At 50.7% G+C, this 22,641-nt stretch overlaps 5 protein-coding genes across 5 annotated transcripts; 4 read left to right on the forward strand and 1 right to left on the reverse strand.

The window, feature by feature from the left end:
• Positions 1-974: 974 nt before the first annotated feature.
• On the forward strand, positions 975-1,522 carry N7539_007332 (uncharacterized protein; the record flags this gene model as incomplete). The annotated part of the gene is made up of 2 exons (XM_056936933.1): positions 975-1,024; positions 1,306-1,522. 2 exons carry the CDS (start codon positions 975-977, stop codon positions 1,520-1,522), a joined length of 267 nt encoding a protein of 88 aa, XP_056787732.1.
• A 317-nt stretch (positions 1,523-1,839) lies between these two features.
• N7539_007333 (casein kinase I) lies at positions 1,840-3,460 on the forward strand (the record flags this gene model as incomplete). Its single annotated transcript, XM_056936934.1, has 6 exons — positions 1,840-1,968; positions 2,038-2,107; positions 2,183-2,331; positions 2,396-2,801; positions 2,881-3,117; positions 3,177-3,460. 6 exons carry the CDS (start codon positions 1,840-1,842, stop codon positions 3,458-3,460), a joined length of 1,275 nt encoding a protein of 424 aa, XP_056787733.1.
• A 4,998-nt stretch (positions 3,461-8,458) lies between these two features.
• N7539_007334 (uncharacterized protein) lies at positions 8,459-8,896 on the reverse strand (the record flags this gene model as incomplete). The annotated part of the gene is made up of 1 exon (XM_056936935.1): positions 8,459-8,896. One exon carries the CDS (start codon positions 8,894-8,896, stop codon positions 8,459-8,461), a length of 438 nt encoding a protein of 145 aa, XP_056787734.1.
• Positions 8,897-9,358: 462 nt separating this feature from the next.
• Positions 9,359-10,239, forward strand: N7539_007335 (putative arsenate reductase (Arc2); the record flags this gene model as incomplete). The annotated part of the gene is made up of 3 exons (XM_056936936.1): positions 9,359-9,544; positions 9,825-9,939; positions 10,058-10,239. 3 exons carry the CDS (start codon positions 9,359-9,361, stop codon positions 10,237-10,239), a joined length of 483 nt encoding a protein of 160 aa, XP_056787735.1.
• An 11,234-nt stretch (positions 10,240-21,473) lies between these two features.
• On the forward strand, positions 21,474-22,169 carry N7539_007336 (uncharacterized protein; the record flags this gene model as incomplete). Its single annotated transcript, XM_056936937.1, has 2 exons — positions 21,474-21,793; positions 22,109-22,169. The coding sequence occupies 2 exons, from the start codon at positions 21,474-21,476 to the stop codon at positions 22,167-22,169; spliced, it is 381 nt and encodes a 126-aa protein (XP_056787736.1).
• Positions 22,170-22,641: the final 472 nt, after the last annotated feature.

Consider the following 22,641-nt stretch of genomic DNA (forward strand, 5'->3'; position numbering starts at 1 on the left):
TCTTCTTAGCGACAAGGTTTTCGCAAGAAGTAGTATCGTCGGACGGTCGACTCCACCACTTAAACTTGGCATCTCAGAAGGTTTCGCCCGCCTCAACTGGACGGGAAGCGGTTCAATGACGGGACGAGAGCTCCATCAATGCGACGTGCAATCACAAGCCTCCTTCATTCGGAGTACTGCTAATCTGCTACTGTAAAAGCTCGACCGTCAACACTAATCCAAGCGGGAGCGGAAATTATGGATCCCTTCGATCCCTTCTTTGACAAATTTTTGGACACTTCACTCGGCGAAGACGGTCTTGTTTGGGTCAACACCGAGATGCTCCACGCCTGCATGAGGCTAATCCGAGATGGCCTGTTCGGACCCAGTCAAGCGACTAGTTCCTTTCTTTTTGAGTCTAGTCAATGGGGCGGTTTCTTCGCCTCGTAGGGGTGCCTGGCACCTGCAGCAGCGTACGGGACGATCGTCTTCTGGGAAGGTCATGCGATGGAGAGAGGAGGCGCTTATGGGCACCACAGTCAACAGTCGATGAGGGCAAAGCTCGTCCCGATGGGGCACTAGGCGCTTTGGAAGCCTCAACCCGAGATGAACAGGTCGATCTCGAACTGGGAGCGAAAAGGGAGTATCTCGGCCCATGAAGATGCTCAGATTGCATTGTTGTGATTCATCATCAAAAGGACGTCTTCGTTTGAATCAAGAAGGACCTGGTAGCTTTAGTGATAGGGAACCGTCGTAGATCGTAGATCGTAGCATGCAGTGATGATGATGCCTACCAAGTTCTGGAGTTGACCACATCTACTGACAACCAGTGAGCCATAACACCTCTTTGTCGAAGGATGATAGGCAGTCTGCAGGTGTAAGCAACTAAGCACCCCATGCACCAACGAGCTGAAATTGCTGCAAGAATATATACCACTCAATCACTTCACCTGTCATGAGCGGTAAACGAAGTGCTGGTCTGCTGTTGTCTCAAGATGGCGCCCCCCCCCCGTATAGCCGAGACCGAGCCAGCGCCCAACGGTTGGTAAGTTTCTCAATACGGTACTGAGTACACGGCTATGACCATCCGTGACCGCTTGTCCCGGCGGCACTGCCCCTTCTTGGACCGTCCTCCACGGGTACCAAATACGCCCCCAATACTCTCTCTCCTCCCTCTCATCCGCTCCCCTTCTCTCCACTCCCTGTCTGCACGCAACTTCTCCCTCTTCCTCTCCTCTCCTGTCTCCTTCCCCCCTCTTTCTTGCCCGTCTCCTTCTCCCTCACCACGGGTTTTCATAGTCCGGTACGGCTGTACGTGCCTCACAGTCGAGTTCTGCGGTTCATTCACGACTTGGGTTTCGTCTCGCTACCGCTGTGTGTCTCGGCAATTGCCTCCGGTTCTGCTCAACTCTCATCTGCCCAGATTCGTCCGCTCCGAACGCCCATCCACGACACCGACTCAACCCCATTCGGTCGTCGATTCTCCTCAAAACAGCCTGTGCAGCTTGGCTTCTTCTGCTTCGACGCGGTTTCCAGCATTTAGTCCCATCCTCTTCGCGATCAATTACTGGTTATCCCCTATTCGATACATTTCTCGTGATCCGTCAACTCGCCGACCCAGGAAACCATATTCCCCGATAGAATCGACGGTCGGCTCTTGTTCTCACCATCTGGCATTCCTTCCATCGTGTTTGGTGTATGTCGAATATTCTGCGTTGGTCGATAGCTTTTGTGTAATTCAGATCGTGCTGACGTCGGGCCGTTAGACGGTGTGATATCACGTGCCTGCGCTCCTGAAACCAGTGTCCCTGTGATCGAAAGCCTCGTCTCTGGACCTACCGTATTCAAAACGTGGTCGCGATGGCTTCTTCCTCCTCGAACGTGGTGGGCGTCCACTACCGCGTGGGCAAAAAGATCGGCGAGGGTTCTTTTGGTGTCATCTTTGAGGGCACCAACCTCCTGAACAACCAGCAAGTGGCTATCAAATTTGTGCGTCGGCTCTCGTATTAGCAATCTCTGACACTTCTATTCCTGGCTTCATCGACTGACAACTTCCAGGAACCTCGGAAGAGCGACGCTCCCCAGCTTCGCGATGAGTACCGGACGTATAAGATTCTGGTTGGATGCCGTAAGTGCTTGGCGACGGCGCCTTCAAGGCCGCTTTCTACCGAGCCGCATTGTCCCTGCTAACCCTGTTGCTCAGCCGGTATTCCCAATGTGTACTACTTTGGCCAGGAGGGCCTGCACAACATTCTCGTGATCGACCTTCTGGGCCCCAGTCTCGAAGACCTCTTTGATCACTGCAACCGCCGGTTCACTACCAAAACCGTTGTTATGGTCGCGAAACAAATGGTGAGGGAAACACGTACGAAAGGGTCCTCAGTTCCTCAGGTCGCTAACGCGTCTCCTTATTTAGCTGTCGCGCGTCCAAACAATCCATGAGAAGAACTTGATCTACCGCGATATCAAGCCGGACAACTTCCTTATCGGTCGTCCGTCTACCAAAGCCGCCAACGTCATTCATGTGGTCGATTTCGGAATGGCCAAGCAGTATCGCGACCCTAAGACCAAGCAACACATTCCTTACCGTGAGCGGAAGTCACTGTCCGGTACTGCTCGGTACATGAGTATCAATACTCACTTGGGCCGTGAACAATCTCGTCGCGACGATCTGGAAGCCCTCGGACACGTCTTCATGTACTTTTTGAGGGGTGGTCTTCCTTGGCAGGGTCTGAAAGCTGCCACTAACAAGCAGAAGTATGAGAAAATCGGCGAGAAGAAGCAAACAACTGCCATCAAGGATCTCTGTGAAGGATATCCAGGTATGAAACAGATCTTCTACCCTTCCAAATCAAGTCATTATGGTCACTAACTCTTTGTTCTTTTTCTCTCGGTATGCAGAGGAATTCAACAAGTATTTGAGCTATGTTCGCAACCTCGGCTTCGAGGATACACCCGACTACGACTACTTGCGTGACCTGTTGACCCAGGCCCTCAAGAACGCCGGCGAGGTGGAGGATGGAGAATATGACTGGATGAAGCTGAACAACGGTCGTGGCTGGGACTACAAGTCGTACCCATCTCAGGCTCACCTCCACAACCAGCACCAAAGTTCTTCGGGTCGAGAACTGCAGGGCAGTCAGATCCGCAGCAGCCAACGGCCCGGCGTGACCACTGACCGTCTTAACGCGGCGCAGCCCCCCCCCCATCCCCAGCCAACAAAGCCGGAGCTGGCAAGCAACGCGAGCGACAGAGCGCCTCGGGCGTGCCACCCAAACGTCAGAGCGGGAATTTGGAAGGCAATACCCCGGCCGCGTCCACGCAGGCTCAGTTCCAAAACTCCAATGCTCATCTTCCTGCTCGCATGGGAAGCCCTGGCAATCCTGGTATGACCGGTCAGCCAGCTGGTGGGCAAGGGAACAGTGACCCGCAGCCCACCTTTGTCCAAAAAATGATGAAGGCTCTGTGCTGCGGTAGGTGATTCCTCAACCACCACTCCATCCGTACAACTTGCGTTGGGTGGTTTAGCTTATTCTCTCGCTCCGTTTCTCTTTTTTTTCTACAGGCTAAACTCCATTCATGGTTGGTCATTACGATCCGTTTCTCTTCTTGGATTGAATGCCCACATCTCTCAGTGGCTTTGCTCTTTTTGACTCCCCAGATTGAGTCAGAGCATTGAGTGAAGAAATTAAAATTATTTGATAGCAAGGTCACTCCCTCGCCTGACCTATCCAGGCCATGCTTGCCTGGAACCCAAAGCAGGCCGAACTGGTGCGGGTCGTTCCCCGCCACCTGACCTGCTTGGCCTTTTGTCTGGTTGTTTTCCTCCTCCCCTGTCGATTTTCACCGTCTGCTCCTCCTATCCATTGGTGTCCTCGACATCCACATTCCTGGTGGGAAGGAGCACATTCCCTTCATCTCTCTCGTTCATGCGACGTCTTCTCAATCTTTTCATGGTGCTACGGCTCGGAACGGCGAATTTGAAAGATCTTTTGTCCTTGCTTTCCTGTGTTTTCCTGTTCGTCTTTCTGTCATCTCGTCTCTTTGCCTGTCCGACATTTTGCATCTACAAATTAATCTCAAGCTCTCACCGAGACTCTGCTCGGTCTCGGGCGTGGCTGTTCCATTCCTCTTCTTTCTCGGGCTGACTCGAACTCTCGCGATGTTCTCTCGTGGATAGGTGGACATGCAATAGCCGGTCCACGAGAATGGGAAGTCAAGAGAAAGAAAGGTTGCCATCCCCCGCCCGCTGGACCAGTTGATCGAGCGCAAACCTATGACCAAGAACTCCGGGCACTCATCAGCCCTGATGAATGTTCGATCTTTTTGGCGTACAACAGCACCTCGGTGAATCTTGATCGGCTTCAAGTTTGCTCGGTATGGAATCTCTCTAATGTCTTTGGCTGGGTGCTACTCTACGGGCTGTTATTTCTCTCGGGTGTGGTTCTCGAGGTTGTCTCTTGGGGCATCATCCTTGTGTGAGAGAAATAAGTGCATTCTTGATTAATTGCATTGGCTACGCGAATAAATCTGCTCTCTCTGGAAGGGGCTGCATTGTTGCATATATTCTGCTGGCCTTTTCGGTTTGTCTGACGTTTTGTTGCGTGTCTGTCTTGATGCTTTTCTGTAAGCTTTGCTTTGCTTTTTCGGTGTGATCCGCTCAAATTATTGGCTCTGTCTATAATCGTGTTTGGTCTGTCGTGTGTGTTGCTTGCGTTGTCTGAGAAGCGATTGTCTCCAACCTCCCGTGCCTATTCATATTCCTCTTGCATTAAGACAGCATTGTTCTTTCTATCTCCGCCTTCCTCCATATTCTTGTATGGGATCAGTTCAGAATACAGGGTGGCCTTTGAATATATCGGTAGTACTCGGTAAGTCACTACATGTAATGCCTTGATTGCTTTAGGAGCTGCTTCTGCATAAGTCAATGCATTCCTCCTTGATGGAGGGTAGGCAGGTAATTGGCGACGGCGATGCAAAATGATACTTTTGCGTGTCCTATGTGCCGCCAGCATGGTGCCTTGGCCATTGGATTATACGGGCTTTACTCCAGGCAGGTCACGTCTCAGGTAGCTTCTTGGGAGTTTGCCAAGGCCAACGGTTAATGGACCTGAATGGCGTCAGTCTTGATGCGGTGTCTTCGAATCTCCACATCAATTTTTTCCATGATGCCCGGTACATTCACCGCTGGCCTATAGCATCACCGGAGCACTCTAGGGCTATCTTGAATCAATCGTACTGAGCTTCAATGCTATTTGTTTCCTTGCAGTTAGCCATTACTCCGGTAGAATAGATTGTCTTGGCCGACACAGTGTAAAGATATACGTCGAATCGATTTCTACCAGTCAAGCGCATCTGCACTTTACATCTCTATAGCTGGGATTGGCATCGCTGAGTCCGGCAGAATCAGGGCGTGCAGGATATGCGAAATTCACATTGCTTCTACGGCAGCCTCGTCCATGCGCCCTGCGTCCGAGTGGACGTGGAGCGATTTCATATATCGGCGTGTCGTACCTTCAACCTTACCAGAACCAATTGAAGCCGCTCCTCGATCCAATTACCTCCCCACTTGATCTCAAAAGCCAAGCCACATGAATATCAAATGTCCATGGGCAAAGTTCTTCCCGGTTCCAGGCATTCACTATTCAGTATGTAGACTGTCACTAACGAAGTTAGTAGTTATGTGCTATGTACAAGTCCTAGATTGGTCCGCGCTGGCGTCAGTCAAATTGGAACATACAATTGCAGATCTTCTCCACTGTGTGGGGGATTGTGGCTAGGCAAAGACGTTTCTGTGAATCTGCTTAACACTGCTTCCTACTTAATAGTTCCCTCTTCACGGTTGACTAGATATTTGTATCAGTGCTGTTGTATTGCAGTAGTGTGGACTGTGGACTGTGGACTGGATGTACGTGGCTTTGTATACAGTAGTCTGTACTATCTGTGTACATTTGTACGTGCTTTGGCAACAGTGGCGCAGGTACTTGGCATGACTACCTACTCGTGAGGTTTAGCAGGTTGTGGCGATGATTGTGTACCAGGTAGATACAAGATGTACCAAGGCACTTGTGTAGTATCTGCAAACATATACTGGCACGTGTTTACATGCTATTAATGGACTATATGATATGTGACCATACTTCAAGGAGTAGGTATAGGTGGCCAGATAGGAACTGGGTGATGGATGGCTATGCTGGACTTGATTCTCTTAGAACCATTTACTAGCACTACTAATCCCACTGTGCATTGATGCAGAATCTTCACAACGGGTCGAAGATCACTACTTAACAAAGTAATAAGGATATATGGAGATACAGGATGTATGGAGATACAGCTGCAACAACTCAAAAATATGATCACAGGGGCTCCAGATTGGTGGCCAACACTTGCAAACAGTACCTCTGATCAATTGCCGAAAAGGATGCTGCTAGTTCAACGCAGTCTGCTTCAAGATTCATTTCAACTTATTAAACCTCTTCTGAGTCCTAACCGGAAACTCTGTCTAGGGCTGATAGTTTCCTCTTTCCAAGAATGGTTCATGCTGCAAACTTAGGTTCGATGGTAGGGTGAAGTAAGGTTTGGATGAAGTGGCGAATCTGCGGAGAGGCATCATATGACCGTCAGGCTGGGCTACAGATATACGCCAAGTACGCGATGTCTGATCGTCTTGAAAGGAACGTGCATGTCTCCTGCATGAGATAGCGATAAAAATGCGGGGAGATAGATGCGACCAGGCCATGCTTGTGGCCACAGTCGTCATTTGTTATCTTACTCGCTTTCTAAACTTGCGGATAGATACGCACGAGGTAGAAGGTAGAAGGTACTATAGTAAGTAGGTACATATTGGCAAAGTTTTGTCTATGCGCTCATGGATGAAATATAACGTCGAATTCATGCCTTTGATTGGACCAGGCAGCAAAGCTTGTAGCATACATACATTTGAACTAAGGTCTAGTTCTGACATGGTCGCAGGTTTCAGTATATCTTTCGAACGCTGCGTGACCCTTCATATGTTGGATATCGTTGTCGCCAACGTCGAGCAGTTTTCTCCATCAACTAGGCTCTCGAACCTGGCGATTTCAGTACGCAGACAATAGGCTGAAGAAGAACTCGATCAACTCATGTGCTGCAGTCCGCCTAACTGATTGAACCTCTCATTGGGTTGGCGGTGTCGGAGGAATCTTTCCCATCGGCGGGCTTGGATACACCTCAAGCTGGCTCTGGTGGTGATTCTTGCAGTTCCAGTCCAGCGCTAGGCATTGTCACGAGGTCATCTGCAGCCATGTCAGAGGGCATGACTGCTGCTTTGTAATCGTTTCACAACAGAAACTCTTTCTCCCAGCCAAACGCTGCCGACAAAGGCTGATAGGAGACCATGAACCACGCCCGTCTTTATCTTGCCTCGAACCAAGACGCCCCGAATGGTAGACCCGAGCCATTTGCTCGGCGATCGTGTCGAGCAAAGTCCCGACGGCCGATCTCCCCGCAATCCGGGGTGGTGATTCAAGAATGGAAACTTCGACTCCACTTGAAGGATCACAGTATTGATCTATTACTGAGCTTTACTTGGGCGACAGCCTGTTGTAGAGGGTCCCTCATCACGCGGCTGGGGGTGGCTAGGATCTTCTTGGTTTCGGCATCAATCGAGCCTTGGTCAGAGAATCCATGCCAGGCCACCTTCCCAAGTGAGCAGACAGAATAGCTCTTGCTCACAAATCAACGAGACCGGGCCTTCTTGGTCCCTTTTTGTAGACGTCTCTCCTTGCTCTCTACCTCTCTACCATGGATATCATGGTCATCGTTGACGTGGGCGAGGCTACAGCAGATTTTTGAGGAAATTCCTCGGATACAGAGATATCGTCCGGCCGGACCAGACTGATGGCCGCACCGGATGAGTCTGAATCCGTATGGTTGGAGAAGTGGAATTTTTGAGCGTTTTTTTTTTTCTTTCAATGTGATGCTCATTCCGCGGATAGGAGAATGATCACGATCTCGACGCGTCATGAGATGAGGATAAGCTCGGTTCAGTTCCTCCACTTCCTGGCTCATCCGGGGCTATAGGCTGGTACCAATCCCGTTGGCTGGTCGATCTCAATGTTAGCTATGTGGCGCTTGGAGGACAATTCAATGCCCGAAAGAAGGCCGACGTTGAGACTAGCGAATGGACCACACGATAACACATTGGGTGTCGTTTCCCAGTGAACGAGGCAGAGATTGGATCCTCCCCGTGTCTCGATAGAGACACATCAGTGTCATGACTGGAATCATATCGCCATAAGCCGAGGCACTGGGTTGTCCCACTCGGACATTGATCCGATGCTCAACTCCACCAGCACCTGCGCAGCTTCGACGAAGCATCGGGGGCGCTGGACCACGCGCGCGGCTCCTCTCGGTCTGGTCTCACTCTCCACAGTCCACACTGACTGAACCTTGAATCCAGCCGACAAGAGGATGGGATCTGGCCTCATTGGGATTCAGATCAAGTCGTCAGGCCCGCCCTCTCTTCGTCTCCCGCCTGCTCTCGAGTGGTTGAAGTGGGAGATAAGTGAAGTAGACCCGCGACTGGGTCATCATTTGCTTTTTTTTTCCCGCAGTCGATCCCTGCACGGTGAAGGCATTTTGGGTCATGAACTGCGGCCTGTGTCCGTCTGGGTCGCTCGGGACTGGAAGTCTCGAAGCCGATCCTCATCGTCAACTGGGCCACCGGGTCCGATAAGCAGAGACCCAACGCGGTGGAAAAGGCGCCCTGTCGTAAGCGCAGGGTCATGACAAGCCAATCGTCTGGGACACGATGCTTTCCAGCCTCTTGACCGATGTGGACGTCAGGCGGCCCAAGGCGGTCCAACGTGGTCCAGGATCGAACAAACTTTCCAGCTCGTCCCGCGAACAGCCCCCACAACATCCAGCGATCGACCATGTGACCGTCTGCTGCAGCGGTGGATCCCCCGAGACTGGCCAAAAGGGCGGGGGACCCAATCAGCAGGTCGGAGAGGCACAAGCCAAGATAAGCCCCTCAGAGCCGATAACGCTCGCTGGTCTCACATGACTGGACGATATCATGGTGGATTAGAGGCCTGTCCCGCGCACTAACCACCTAATCTGTCCATCGCTGTACACTACACTGACACACTCTACTCTTTACACTTTACCCGACACAGTTGTACAGTTGTACAGTTGTACACAATCCCACATACGTGGTAGTGGTACCCTCCTGCGTCTGACGTTGGCCCATTCCTCTCCTGGCCGTCATTCACTCCCCAATCTGAGAACCTCATCCCCAGCATCAGGCTGCTCAATCCTGCCACTCTAGGTAATAAGGTATCCCTTGGGTTCGACGCCAGAAGAGGCCCTAGTCCTACAGCACCTGACCATTGGCAACATGGCCGAGTCTACCGCGACCACCACTTCCACGACGTCTGCAGAGCTTCCATGGCACGCGGCTTATCCCGCTCCGCAGTCTGCCGTGCGGTCCTTACCCCGCAATGAGCTTCTGCAGTGGTTCCAGACTGGGAAACAACCCGGCCAGGATTTCGTCCTGGTCGATGTGCGACGCACGGATTTCGAGGTTAGTCCTCTCCCGTCTCGTATCCCCCCCTGTTCAGTCCCGTATGAGTGTCCTCTTGTCGGGAAGGCGCGGTGACGGGCGATCTGGAGAGTACTACTATGATCACCCGTGGGGGAGCAAGGCTTGATCCTCACTCCCTTCACGCACTGGACTGATAGCTGCTTGGATGCGCCGCCCTTCTCACACGCAATTCATGAATTCGTTCCTTTTCTCCCCACCCCGAAACCCCCGGAGATTCCTCTTAATTTAGAGTCTGCTAATCCTCTGCATGATCAAACAGGGAGGCACCATTCAGGGATCAATCAACCTCCCCGCCCAGAGTCTCTACCCGACATTACCGGCAGTATATTCGCTACTATCCCAGACCGGGGTGAAACACGTGATCTGGTACTGTGGTGAGTACTCTCGTTCATCAAAGTGGGGATTTCTTTCCATCGACCACCGAGTTGTTGCCATTGTATCGTCGAGTATCAAGCCTGCGAGCCTAACTGCCTGGACTGGTGTTGGTTGTAGGCTCCTCAAATGGACGGGGTCCACGTACGGCCAATTGGTTTGCGGATTACTTGGCACTCAAACAAGATACCTCTATGGAGAGCTTGATCCTGGAAGGCGGTATCAAAGGCTGGGCGGCCGCCGGGCCCGAGTATACGGCGTTGATGGTCGGTTATGATTCGAGTGCGTGGACCAAAAAGTGAAGCTGTGATGTGGACTGGAAAGGCTAGGATGGCCGTGGAACGGGGAACACGGAACTACTGAACAGATACAGCACAGTGCAATGAGTGTGGACTGTATATAGTTACTTATTACAGGTACTTATGCATCGGATAACAAGAACAAGATGACATGGAGATCTGAGGCCCCCTGTAGCCGAGGCATGCCTCCAAAGCAAAGGATCTCTCATATTACCCTGCTCCCCCAAATCCTCATCATCTTCTTCACAAGGGCAGTGTGATCAGTCATTCGACGATTGTTCCCGATTTTGGACACGACCGAGGGCACACCATGTTCATCTTGTACCTCTACATTGTCCATCATTCCATTTACATGGATGTAGACCCGACACTCGCTGAAGAAACGCAATCCACCAAAAAAAAAAAAAAAGTAATAAGCCCGAAAGCGCATCATGCCAAGAAATCTCCAAAGAAACAGATTGGATCTCACCCGTCCACCTGCAATAGTGTGGGTGAATAGACCCGGAGCTAGTATATAAATGGACAGGGAGCCTCTTCCGTGTCGAGTCATGTCGAGTCGAGTCGCGTCGAGTCGCTAGACCTCGCTCTCACCTGCACCTACCTGTGGACGAACCACGTCATCGAGCGTTCCATGCCTCCTGTGGTACGTTCACCTCCAGCTACGGTGCAACCCTACGCACCGGCGTACCGAATGGCACGGCTGATGCTGAAGACAATAGAGGTGGACCGGTGCCCAGGCGAGCCCAGGCACGCGGAGTCTAGAGCACTAGAGCCCGCCAGCCGTCATTTTGACTTTGAATTTACCCGTCCTCTTGCATATATCAGCCAGACATGGTTGAGGTCCGCCGTGCTAGGTCATACGATGAACTTCGTCTCAACGGATATACATTATGAATATGTGTAGTAGGGTTGTGCAGGTGTGCAAGGGTGTTGACCGAGAGCAACGTTGGCTCGTGCGGACAGTTGCTCGTGACAGGGGGTAGGATTGATGTCTGCATAAAGTCTGCATGAAGAGTGGAAATTATTTAAGAAAGAAAGCCAAAAGTAGAACCCAGGACAAGGGGTGTAAGGAAATTGAGTCCTTCAGGGGCTCGTGCATCTTAGCGGGGCGATTGGAGAGAGGGAATCGGAGAGGAGAGATAGATGCCTGGGGATGGAATTGATGAGGACTTGATCTGCATGTTGATGGAGTCTAACGACTTGATGCATGTGAGAGAGACGCTGCCGATATAGACTGGACTACTCTTAGCTGCGACGGGCTATTATTCACGTACAGCTTCCTAGCACTGATAACATTACCGGGAGGAACGGGACTAGTTGCACGATGTAACTGTTCGAATCTTCTGTAGGTGGTCTGGCAAGTACTATATGGAACTCACGTTTTCTTCGCCGTCTCGACTCTGCACTGAGTCCCCTCTCGTCTCCCATGACGTCCCGCCCCGGTAAACGCCATGTTCTTCGAATTCGAGGGATATCATCGCCAGAAAATGGGTGGAACCCGCGGTGCAGACTGAAAAACAAGCATTGCACAATCAAATAAATAACTCCCACGCCAACTATGCGCAACCAAGCAGAGTAGAATGCCTTTCCCTCCAGGTTCTCCAGCTAGTCTCGAATGGAAGCGCCAAGACTGTTTCGAGTAGCGCCCGACCCTGACTACTCTGAGCCACTCCCGTTACGGCTTGGCCTACAGGATCTTGGTTCACGATCTAGCGCGTCCGATTGAGATTTCCCAGGTACCTAGCTGCCTGACATTCTTCACCTTGATGAGGTCGTTGATGGAGCTGTATTACGCTATGTGGACGAGGTCGATGTTTGTGGCTCCCTCAGATATCAGCAGGTGGTACCCTGTGTCGGTATTCTAGACTCTATATTGATGCAGCGACGATCATCCTACCAGATAAGCGAGGCATCACGACAAACAACTCTGTGTCTTTCCTAAAAATGCGACCCACGGCATCATAATCCTGACCACAACAGAGAATCCACACCTCATACCATCCAATATAGGCTAGAGTCACAAAGGTGGGGGGGGGGGGGGGAAATAACGAGAATCTCTACATCAGTCGACTGTCGCACGTGTTGGGGAAAATATCCACCGGATCAATCATCCCAACACCATATTAGTTGCGCCCAACTTCGCCCGTCAGATCTGGGCCACTTAATCGGTCTAGACAACGTAGCAAGGTGTGGACACTTTCTCCCGTCAAACACCCGCCAAAAAAAACAAAACAAAAAAACAACAAACCGATCGCATGATTATTCCACTGACAAGGCACCCTCAGCACAAAGAGCGAAGTTCACACAGGAAACAAAAATTGGTCGACAGCTCCACTAGCAGAGAGTGATGAAAACAAGATTCTGGCTAGGGGCTGTGGGTCTGAATGAGGTCATTCGCGACGGGCTGTACCGTCTTTGCTCCATCTGTGATCGACTGGTGAGTGGGTTAAGGGGCGATTGGGTTGAGGGATTTTCGAATCTTACGAATTGCTTTTTAGAATGGATACGGTTGGAAGTTAGGGTTTGATTTGGTTTCAGTTGAGTAAAGCTTAGGGAGTCGAGATTCAACCTGTCTGGTGCTTGACGAGTTGACACGGTATTTCTGCATGTGTAGTCTCATAGACGGCGTAAAGGTAGGATACCATGCTGTTCGCGATTTGCCTTGGAATTGCCCGCATACATAACTATAGTATGAGTTCTTTTCCGTACGCCTGGATGTCCTCAGTCCTCACTGTTTGATTTCTGGCCTGTCGAGGAAAGATCGGCAGGTGGAGATACCCGGGACGAGTAGAACATTCTCAGAAGCATTTCATTGCAACCAGAAAAAATGCGCAAGGGACCCGCCGGTGACGGCAACAACCTCATACAGTACGTTACGAATTTTATAGTATTCAATATTGTATGACTATGATAGTACACCATGGCATAGCCATACAGGCATATATACAATTGTAAACATGTACACTGAGACCCTTCGCTGTCGCACACGATCTACCGTTGCAGACTAGAAACACTGGGCCACTCGCACGGATGATGTGATGGACGCGTGGATCATTTACTCGATGAGGCGATGGGTCACCGGGTGAAACGTTCTGGTCCGTGGACCAACAAAGAATGATGATCAACTTGTTCAGACTTACGTCGATCGACAACTCGATAGCCAATTAGTAGAGTGCCCCTCTCTAGAGAGACATGGTTCTGTTGAAAAAGATTCGAGACGAGGGTGGTTTCGTCCTTCTGAGTCGTCACTGCAGATCTGTTGGATCGTGGATCATGGATGCAACTATGCAGTACAGTACAGTAGTACCGTAGTACAGTAGGGATGATGATGAAAATGGTGGATCTTCTACCCGTACAGAATTGAAATTGGTGGGTACATGGACTGGATGGACTGTACGGCTGGAGCAAGTTTTGTGCTTCTTGTGATACAGGCTGAAGAAGAATGGAAGGCTTGTGGAAAGGTTGGATTGGAAATTCCTAGGAATGTACAAAGTCGTACAGTGTGCGTCTCGGTAATACTGCACTGGGTCAATACATTTTCTGCATGAAAAGTCGACGACGAAATTGACTAGCCCCTGTATACAATTGTACATACTGTTGATCCTTGAAGACAGGGATTGTATCGCATCAATATCTGCAGCTGTAAATGACGATTACCAGGAGAGGAGAGAGGCGATGTAGTGTGGCAGAATCCGTTTATAATGCAGTCATAGTGTGTTTTCAATAGCGCAAGGCAAGCAGGGGGCGAACTTCATCGTTTGGCATGCTTCATTACTTTCCCTTGTGTTTTGGGTAATTGTTAGTATGAACCATTGATCCTTAATGGGGATGTCGACCTCTTGGCGGCAACTCGGGCGATTTTCAAGTGCCGTTCCCCAGAAAGCTTGTTGCGGTTCGTCTCGAGAGTCGAGACGAGACTACTACTAACCTGTTTCAGATGTTAGTCACGTCCGAGACTCCCGTCAGATCGGTGTCATTGTGAGGGAGTCTACGCACTTACGCAGAGGGAAACCCTATATTCACTTCGGTGTTCAACACAATAGTGGCAGCCTGTCAAGACTCAGTGGTCGATATGGAATTGCAAGGGCTTTTCCGTCAGTCTACACTCTACAGTATATCCGACTCTACTGAACGTAATATAGCCTGGGTATGCTGACGTGTTGTGTCTGCGAGCACAGGATGATCTTGTGGACGATCGGCGATCCGGGGTTACATAGCGCACTATCTGTACTGTGTTGAGATTGCAGAGGGTTCAGTTCAGTATGTCTTGTGTAGAGACTAAGCCATGCAGTATCACCCCATTTACATTCTACTGATATGCCATGAAGCAGAAGTTTCTGTTGCGTAAATGATGCCCAGAGATTGCTGACCGAGTCATGACAAACCTGGAGTTCTTCACAGTTGTGTTTTGTGATTGGGAGCGGAGAGCTCCTAGTCTAGCGAGCTAGCCAGCCAACGCCAGTGCCTGTAAGTTTAGCTCTGGCTAGTGGCTACTGGCTACTGGCTGCCCATCATAGCTTGTGGCACAGAGTACAGAGTACAGAGACTGAGATAAGCCAAAGGCCAAAGTCACTTCTACTACCATAGTCAACCAAACGGCGTTTAATTCCTTGATACCAGTACGCTCCATCAACACATAGGGGCCTGGGTGTAATACCCCCGAACTAGACATCAATACTGTACTAAATATCCACATCTCATCGTTACTATCCCAGCAACGACGAGATCATCCGTACAGGTCAAGATATGAGCGAAGACACGGGCACGGCACGAAGAATTCGAAAAGTCCCTTGGACTTCCTTGACTTTGTTAATGATCGGAAATCCCCCGTCCAGGTCACACCCTCAAATCCCTATTCAAATCCCAGTGGCTGACGATTCGTCAACTCATCCCTCCCCCACGGGGATGCGAGGTTCAAACAAACCGTCATAGCGCGATGATCCCAGCTCCAAAAGCTCTGAGGTGGCAGGTGCAGCTTCTTTGATGTGGAGAAACGGAGGAATATACTTTTTGTGTCCCCCTCCCTTGCTCTGGAGTCTGCAGCTTCGGCATAATACCTCATCCTGGTCGACTGACTGACTGATGGGGGGGGTTTCACGGGAATACATGGAGCGAACGATACGCAGGATGGAACAACTGGTGTTGCTGTAAAGTGGGAAAGTAATTTGTCGGCTGCTTAGCCGGGTGCGCTGCGTGCCGACTCGCTGAAGCGGCCGTGGTCGGGGAAATTGTGGGGAAATGACCGAAACAGGAAGATGTTGTCTGGGGGAAACAGGAGTCCAGCATGGACTCTTCCCCATCTTCCCCGGTCTCTCTCCCCTTGAGTGTCTACAACTGTGTACATGATCGCAGTTGAAGAATTTCTTTTCAAGCGAATTTGCTACAAGGTCAGGGCCATCTTCACAGCCATGCGAATAATGCAGAGGAACAGGGTATCACTTGCTGCCTTCGCATATAGTAGCGGATGACATTGCTATGACAATTTCTATTAAAAACGTCGCGTTTCCTCATCTGACATCGAACGGGGAACGTTCATGGATAACGAGAGACACTAATCCTATCCCGGGCCGAAGTCTCACACCCCCAGACAGGGGGGCTTGGCTTGGCTGCATGAGCCATGGGGGGTGTTGGAGAAGCATGGATAACAAAAATAAAATCCTGTAGGAAGAAGCGAGAAGAAGCAGGGATGTCGTGGGAGGGGGTGCCTTGTGCGAAAGTCTCGGGTACCGACTAGGGAAAGGAAAGAATGCGTTGGATGATGTGGGGTTTAGTGCTGAAGGACCGTAGAGTTAGACACTTGAAAGTGACGCTAGCGAGTCGCGACAGGTAAACATCGCGACAAGTGCAGTCAACAGCCAGGCAAAGGATTTTGAGTTTGAGAAAGTGGTCCGAGATTTTGACTTTGGTCAAATGGTCTGGGCACTGCACCTATTCGAGACCAGACGTTGTCTACCCGCTGTCAACCGTGATCGTGATGATTGTCGGTATGTTATTGGAGGGAGTGCATGATTGTGGGAGGGGTACAGTACATGGTCAAGGGAGGGAATGAGCCCCTTGCTGCACCGGGGTTGTGTTTATCGCACTGGGGAGATTGGAGTTCCGTCGTCCGTATTACTCAACAGGAATGTTGACTCTGATGGACATGACAGCTCGATGATCGTAATAATCTACCCAGTTCCAGTAAAGACTCCAGAGTACAGATTACAGAGTACGTCAATAGGTACCAATAGTCCCTGGCCTCTGAAAATCAATACCTTGAAAGTCGGGGCAGGTTCATGCTGAAAACTGGACAGGTCATTGATTTCTCTTTAGCTGCAGTGCGTGGTAGCTTGTATGAAGCTATCTTGGAAGCTGGCTGCATTAGCGTCAACAGTAGGTTCGGGTGCTGCTACTGCTCGTATGCAGCCAAGACAGTGAGCTCACAGATTCAGGCGTTGGGTTTGGAACAATACGATTGGAGACCGTTCAGATAAATCCAGGCCAGGATTTCACTAGGCACTCTAGATTTCTCTCTTGGCTCGTCTACAGAGGTCCGTGGTCAGATCATCTGGGGTAAAGCGTACGCAATGGCACTCGATCAATTATTGGACTGACGACGAATGATCGGCAGCCAGCCGTGTTACAGGTGGCAGATTGCCGAAACCGTCGAGGAGGATTATCACAATCTAGCTTCGTGTCCCGTATTGCCTCACTTTAACCCTAGGGCGTCTCAAGTCGATATGTAATAGAGCGGCGTCCTAAGTAACTAACCTAGCTTGTACGACAGCCGCGAGTTTCGAATGTAGATCCATGTGGACGTAAGACACTATATTTAACATTACGACAACGGTCTCGAGAATGTGTAACAGACTAACAGACGACGACTGTGTATTGTGTAAACAATTAAACACAGACTTTTATTAAGTAAAGGGATACATGGTAGATAACTAATTATGAAGACCGCAAATTAATTATGTAACAACAAGTTCAAGTCTATACTTCGCCCACGCAAAAGCCAAGAGTAGTCGACCCCCCCTCGTGCTAAGGTTGCAGGTGTTTTCTGTGCTCATCTTTGGGGGGGGGGGAATGAATCATGGGTCCTGTCTGTCGTCCACCAGAGTCATCATATGCATTACTCGGTCTCGGTCCGTTGGGCTTTTTCTCCGGTGTCCTAATACAGTACATCACTACGAGAAGCCGAGGACTACACTCCTACAGTACGTCCCTGATCCATGGAAAACAAGTGACAGGACATACCAAAATTGACTCCTGTCAAAAGCAGCACGACTGTACGGGTCAATCAATGATTCGACGAGTCATAGCCTCTTGATAGTTTTTTTTTTCCCCTTCTTTTTTCTTTTTCTTTTTTTGACAGCGTTTCGACCAGTCGAGTCAGATACTGCGAAACGGGACAAGACTGGGGGGTCCCGCTTTCGGACTTCCTTATCAGGTGTCGCTCTTTGGGTCTTTGAGTCCAAGTGGAAATAGTGGACACGGAGAGGGTCCGCTCTCTCAAGAATAGGTAGGCCTTTTGACGACAGCGCAACAGTGGAGAAAAGAAAGAGAGAGAAAAAGAGGAAAGGCATCCACTGGTAGACTACGCGCTAGGGTGAAATCGGACTGACAGACCCTACTACTGACTCAGTTATGGGTAGTGCGGTGGATTAAGGGAGCATTTGAGCAGTTGGTCTCGGAGTGAATTGTTCGACAGTCCGAAGAATCTTGTTGGATTCGGGACCCCTCCGAGCCCGACCGGTCGGCCGATCGTCGCTGGTGCCGGCTGTCATCGGGGTGGGCTATCACGACTCCACGAGTGAATCTCACCCGAGAGCCGTGCGGCATTGGCATTTGATTGCGCATCTTGATAGTCACAGGATAACCCGGTCCATCCCTCTCCGGGCGGGAAACATCCACGGACCCGGAAAAGGACCAACATGATGATCAATAGCCAAGACAAATGTCGTATTGACGGGAGTCGGGATTGGTTTTTTTTTTTTTTCAATTCTCTTCCGTAGGCCGAAGCCTCTCCATCTGTGGGATGACTCCTAACTAGTCATGATAGATCTGGACGAGGCTGAAAAAGGGTCTAGTCTCAAGATGGTAGTATTGAACGAGATGAAAGGAAGAAAAATCTCTGCGCAAGGTCTGGAAGGAGCCAAGACAGGGAGTTCCATTTTCGATATCGGCAAGACTGACAGGGCACAGGGCACCGGGCACTGAGCAGTGGGCAATACATTGATACATTCTAATTCCAACCGATCGGTGCACTTTTCGCAGACATCTAGGCCAAACACGGGATTTTGCCTACTCAATCATAAATAGGCTAAACGATCTGATAGAACAAAACAGGAAGGCAGTCTTGTTTGCCCTGGCATGTGGAGTGCTCGATATACTTTTGGGAGCACAGGACGTTGAAAATCCTATCTCGTGGTGGCAAACTCCCAGACAGAGTTTTTTTTTTTTTGTTGTTTATCTTTTTGACTCGCTTGAGTTTTTTTCCTCGCTTGAAGCACGGCGATTCGCCAGCGGGATCCTTTGTTAAAAAAAAGAGTTTAAGCGCCCGCGTCAGGCACGGACGTGGGTAGCCCGGGGGATCTACTTAGGTACACCGAGTCTCGAAGGGCTCTTCACCCGATCGTAGTGAGTTAGTTCGTCCTCGAAAAGTCTCACTTTGAGATCCTTCCGAGGTCGAGTTGCCCTTTGACAAGGGATTGTGAAACGGGCACATTCCATTTTTTTTTGATCGATCCTGGCCAGACTCTGCATCCGTGCAACTGCATACCGTTCATTCAGGGAATTCTCGGGCGGCAAGACCATTCTTGCAGTGTCGGCCTGTCAGAGACTGATCACTTTGCGCAGGATTTCCGTGGTACATGACTCCATGTACTAGGTATGAATGATCAGGTCAGTGGAGTCGTCTCCGTTCGTGAGAATTGACTAGGTATACACGAAGATCAGAGACCCAAGACTATGGAAGCGGGAGATTGACTATTCTAAATCTACAGCAATCATTTACACGATCATGGTCATCGGTATCACTAGTCCACTACCGTAGCCACTGTCCAGTTGTCAATGTCCCTTGTTCCACAGTGAAGAGCAATACTCTTCATATCGGAGGATACCTGGGCATCGCGATTAGGTCCATGGTCGGCAAAAAGGGAGAGTGTGCATGAGGAGGCACCTTCTCGATCGAAAGAAATCGATGATAGTAGTGCCTGGAGTCTAGACTAGTAAAGCACTAACGGCTGTGGCGACCGCGACAAACAGCCCTGAGCAAGCCAGGATGGAGTTCGGTCTTCGGCGGAGATTCTAGAATCCCACAAGGCAGGAGTGGTTCTTTCCGCTCCCGGCTGGGGTAACATTGGACTGACCGGGTCGGAGGTCTGTGAAGAGCGCGAACCGCACTGTAGTCATGACTACTCCAGAAGTGTCTAGTGCGTAGTTGTATTGTGCGATGGCATAGAGGACTTTGATTCCCAAGGTCACACCAAAACTCGATCAATCATCGGAGATTGATGCCTCGACCACGCTCCCGAAAAGGAAAACCGCATATCTTCAACTCTGTTGATTTCAGCCGCAACTTATCAGACCTTATTCTCTCGTAGTGAACAACCATACACAATCAGAAGGACAGAGTTTTTTTTTTTTTTTGTTTTCCCGGTTCCTTACTGGCGTCCTCCAATCTCGTCCAACAGACTTCGAGAAAGACTTGGGGCCTCGGTTCCTTGCCAGAAAGGGAAAATGGTGATCCTGATTGTGCCACAGCGTGTTGTGATTGGTCAGTTTGTTGGGTTGATCTCTCGATCGCGCGTTTGTTCGGTCGGCTTTTGCCGATGGCTGGAGAGACATCGGGTCCCCATAGTCCGTAGTCTATACTTCGTTGTTATACGAACCTTCGTAGAGTGTTCGTGGCGCTTGAGGTTCCATCTCTCCTCGAGGCACGTGCCTCTCTGTGCTTCACTTTCCTCTTCGGTGGGCTGCCCTTCTGAATGGAGAGGGTCTTGGGGTACGAGCACGGTCAACGCTTGGAGTCTTCAGTCTACTGCTGGGCGGACCGGGTTGGGGTCCTTGGGGCTTGGGCACATTGGATGAGGTTAGGTAGTACCGTAGTAGTTGGCGGGAGCTATGAGGCGAGAAGAAAAACTCTGTCAGGTTGCACGATCTTGGAGTGCCCGGTCTCTCGCCCGAGTTCGCCACCTCCTGTCAGATACGCGGGAGACTGAGACGATACGCGCTCGCCACAGATTTCGCCTTTACAACACGGTACAGTGAATAAACTCGCTGTGATTGTCTTGCGGTGCTGGAAAGGACAGCGGGTGTACTGTATATAATTGTACAGTACCTGCTTCTCTTCGACAGGGACGACGGTTTGAAGAAGCTGGCGTAGCAGAAATGGTCGGGAGGCGAGTCCTTCAATGGATCTTCGTGACCCACGCGATTCTTGGTTCACAGGGTGTCGATCAGAAGCTTCGATGGAATAAACGTTGGTCGATGGAACTTCATGATAGACCAGAGGTTGTACTGTAGTTACAAGTTAGTACTTCGTAACTTTACCCAAAGTACCTAGTAAAGTACACTAGTACTATTGTCCTACTCACTACTACTTAGTTATGGGTAGTTGGGTACTGTCCAGGTAGGTAGTCTACGAAGTCTAGTAGTATTGTAGATTCACTTGTAGAAGCGGGACCTCAAGGCCGTCGAGTGATTCCTACCACCGGACGAGAATGAAACTCAATCTCTTTGACCGTTCACTCGATGTAGCTCTCGGTCGCGACTTGACAGTTCTGAATCCTGGGCACTGCAATGAGCAATCATCATCATCTCAGTCGTTGTCCACATCGAGTCCAGTTGGCAGATCAGCTTTCCTCGGTACTCGTTCCAGATGTTGCTGTACCAGTGTTTGAGCGTTGACTCTGCACGATTCAGCATGTAGCCATGTACATGTACGGTACGGTTACACTTGTCCCGCGGGGCGTGGGGGGGGGGGGACCGTGGCAGTGCCCGAGAGAATGACGTGACCACTCAAGAAGGTCTCCTGGCCCAGCCACTTGCAAGATCGTACTCGCTGAAAGGGCAGTCTTCCCAGTTGGCAGTTGGCAGTTGGCAGTGGGCAGTGGGCAGTGGGCAGTGGGCAGTGGGCAGTTGGCAGTGGGCAGTTGGCACCTCCAGGCCAACGCAAGGGGAGCAGAGATTCGCGCTGAAAGCATGCGGGGCAAGAGCCATGCTGAGTCTGACTGGGTGCCGAGCGCCGTCAGGCCATGGGTCCGCATCTCCCTGGCATTCCCACCGGCTTCAAGCGGAGTTTTAGCGTCGGCCTGAGCCCTGAGCCCTCAAGCCCATTGACGCTGCTGAAGGGCCCGTGGATTCGCCGAGAGCCAAGATTGGCTCGGAGCCTCGCTGTGCTTATCCTGATTCTGCGGATCCGGGTAGTCCTCTTCGTCGTTGATCCTATGATTCCATCGGGAATCGCAGGCTTTTACGAGAGAACAGGCCCCGGGGCCCGCGGCGTACCAGAAAGGCGTCGACCACCACCCAGTGCCACAGGTCGACCGAGAGACACTACTGACTACAGTAGGAGGTAAGCTTAGATATGTATGTGGTTGATTGCTGAATCGGGTGACCATTCATCATTCGCAGAAGAAGGGATAGCCTTTTCCAAGCTGACTCCAGTTCCTCCCTGATCGGCTGCAGAGTGCATCACTGCATTCTAGGTGCAGACTCTCGACTGACTTGGCATCCAAGATCGTGAACGAGGCCACGAGGAGGAGAGCCCTTGTGTCGGTTGCCACGCGCAGATGATGAGTCCATTGTACGTCCAACGTTCAATCTGTCTCTGCACCCTGCACTGGACAGGGATGATCCCCATCCCTGCCTCGACATTTGGCCCTTCCAGAATCGACGGGAAACATTCTCGAAAGGACGCAGGCAAACAGGTGACCCGCATTCATGCCTGAGTCTGGAGCAACGACGTGCACGACGTGAGGGACTTGCAGCCTGAGAAGGGAGAACTTGGGAACTTGTGAAGAGCGCTGGTAATGAGACCGTACTTGACGTACTGTACAAATGTGTAACAACCTATGATCGTACCTACTGTACTAGTCATGCACCAAGACCAAGCCACCAACTGCGTCTGACTATTCGCGCCTGGAAGGAGTCGCAGCCTTGGGAAAGAGGGCGCAGGAGCTCGTTGGCCGATCGGGATCGTCGTCGCCCAAAGTCTCTGGACTCTCGAATATGCGCACTTGGAGTCGCACATTCCATGCTGTGTCTGACCTGCAAAGGAACTAACCGATCACCTGAGACGTTAAAAGTCGTATCATGGATTGCACCCGCGAGACACAGATGTAAAAAACAAAATTACCGTACCGTGGAACAAGTGGGAGTCGGGAGGGTGGGACCATGGTCGAATTGAACATGTGTGTCGGT

The sequence above is a fragment of the Penicillium diatomitis genome, assembly GCF_028827545.1.
Source record: "Penicillium diatomitis strain IBT 30728 chromosome Unknown utg000010l_segment0_segment0, whole genome shotgun sequence".
Classification (NCBI taxonomy): Eukaryota; Fungi; Ascomycota; class Eurotiomycetes; order Eurotiales; family Aspergillaceae; genus Penicillium; species Penicillium diatomitis.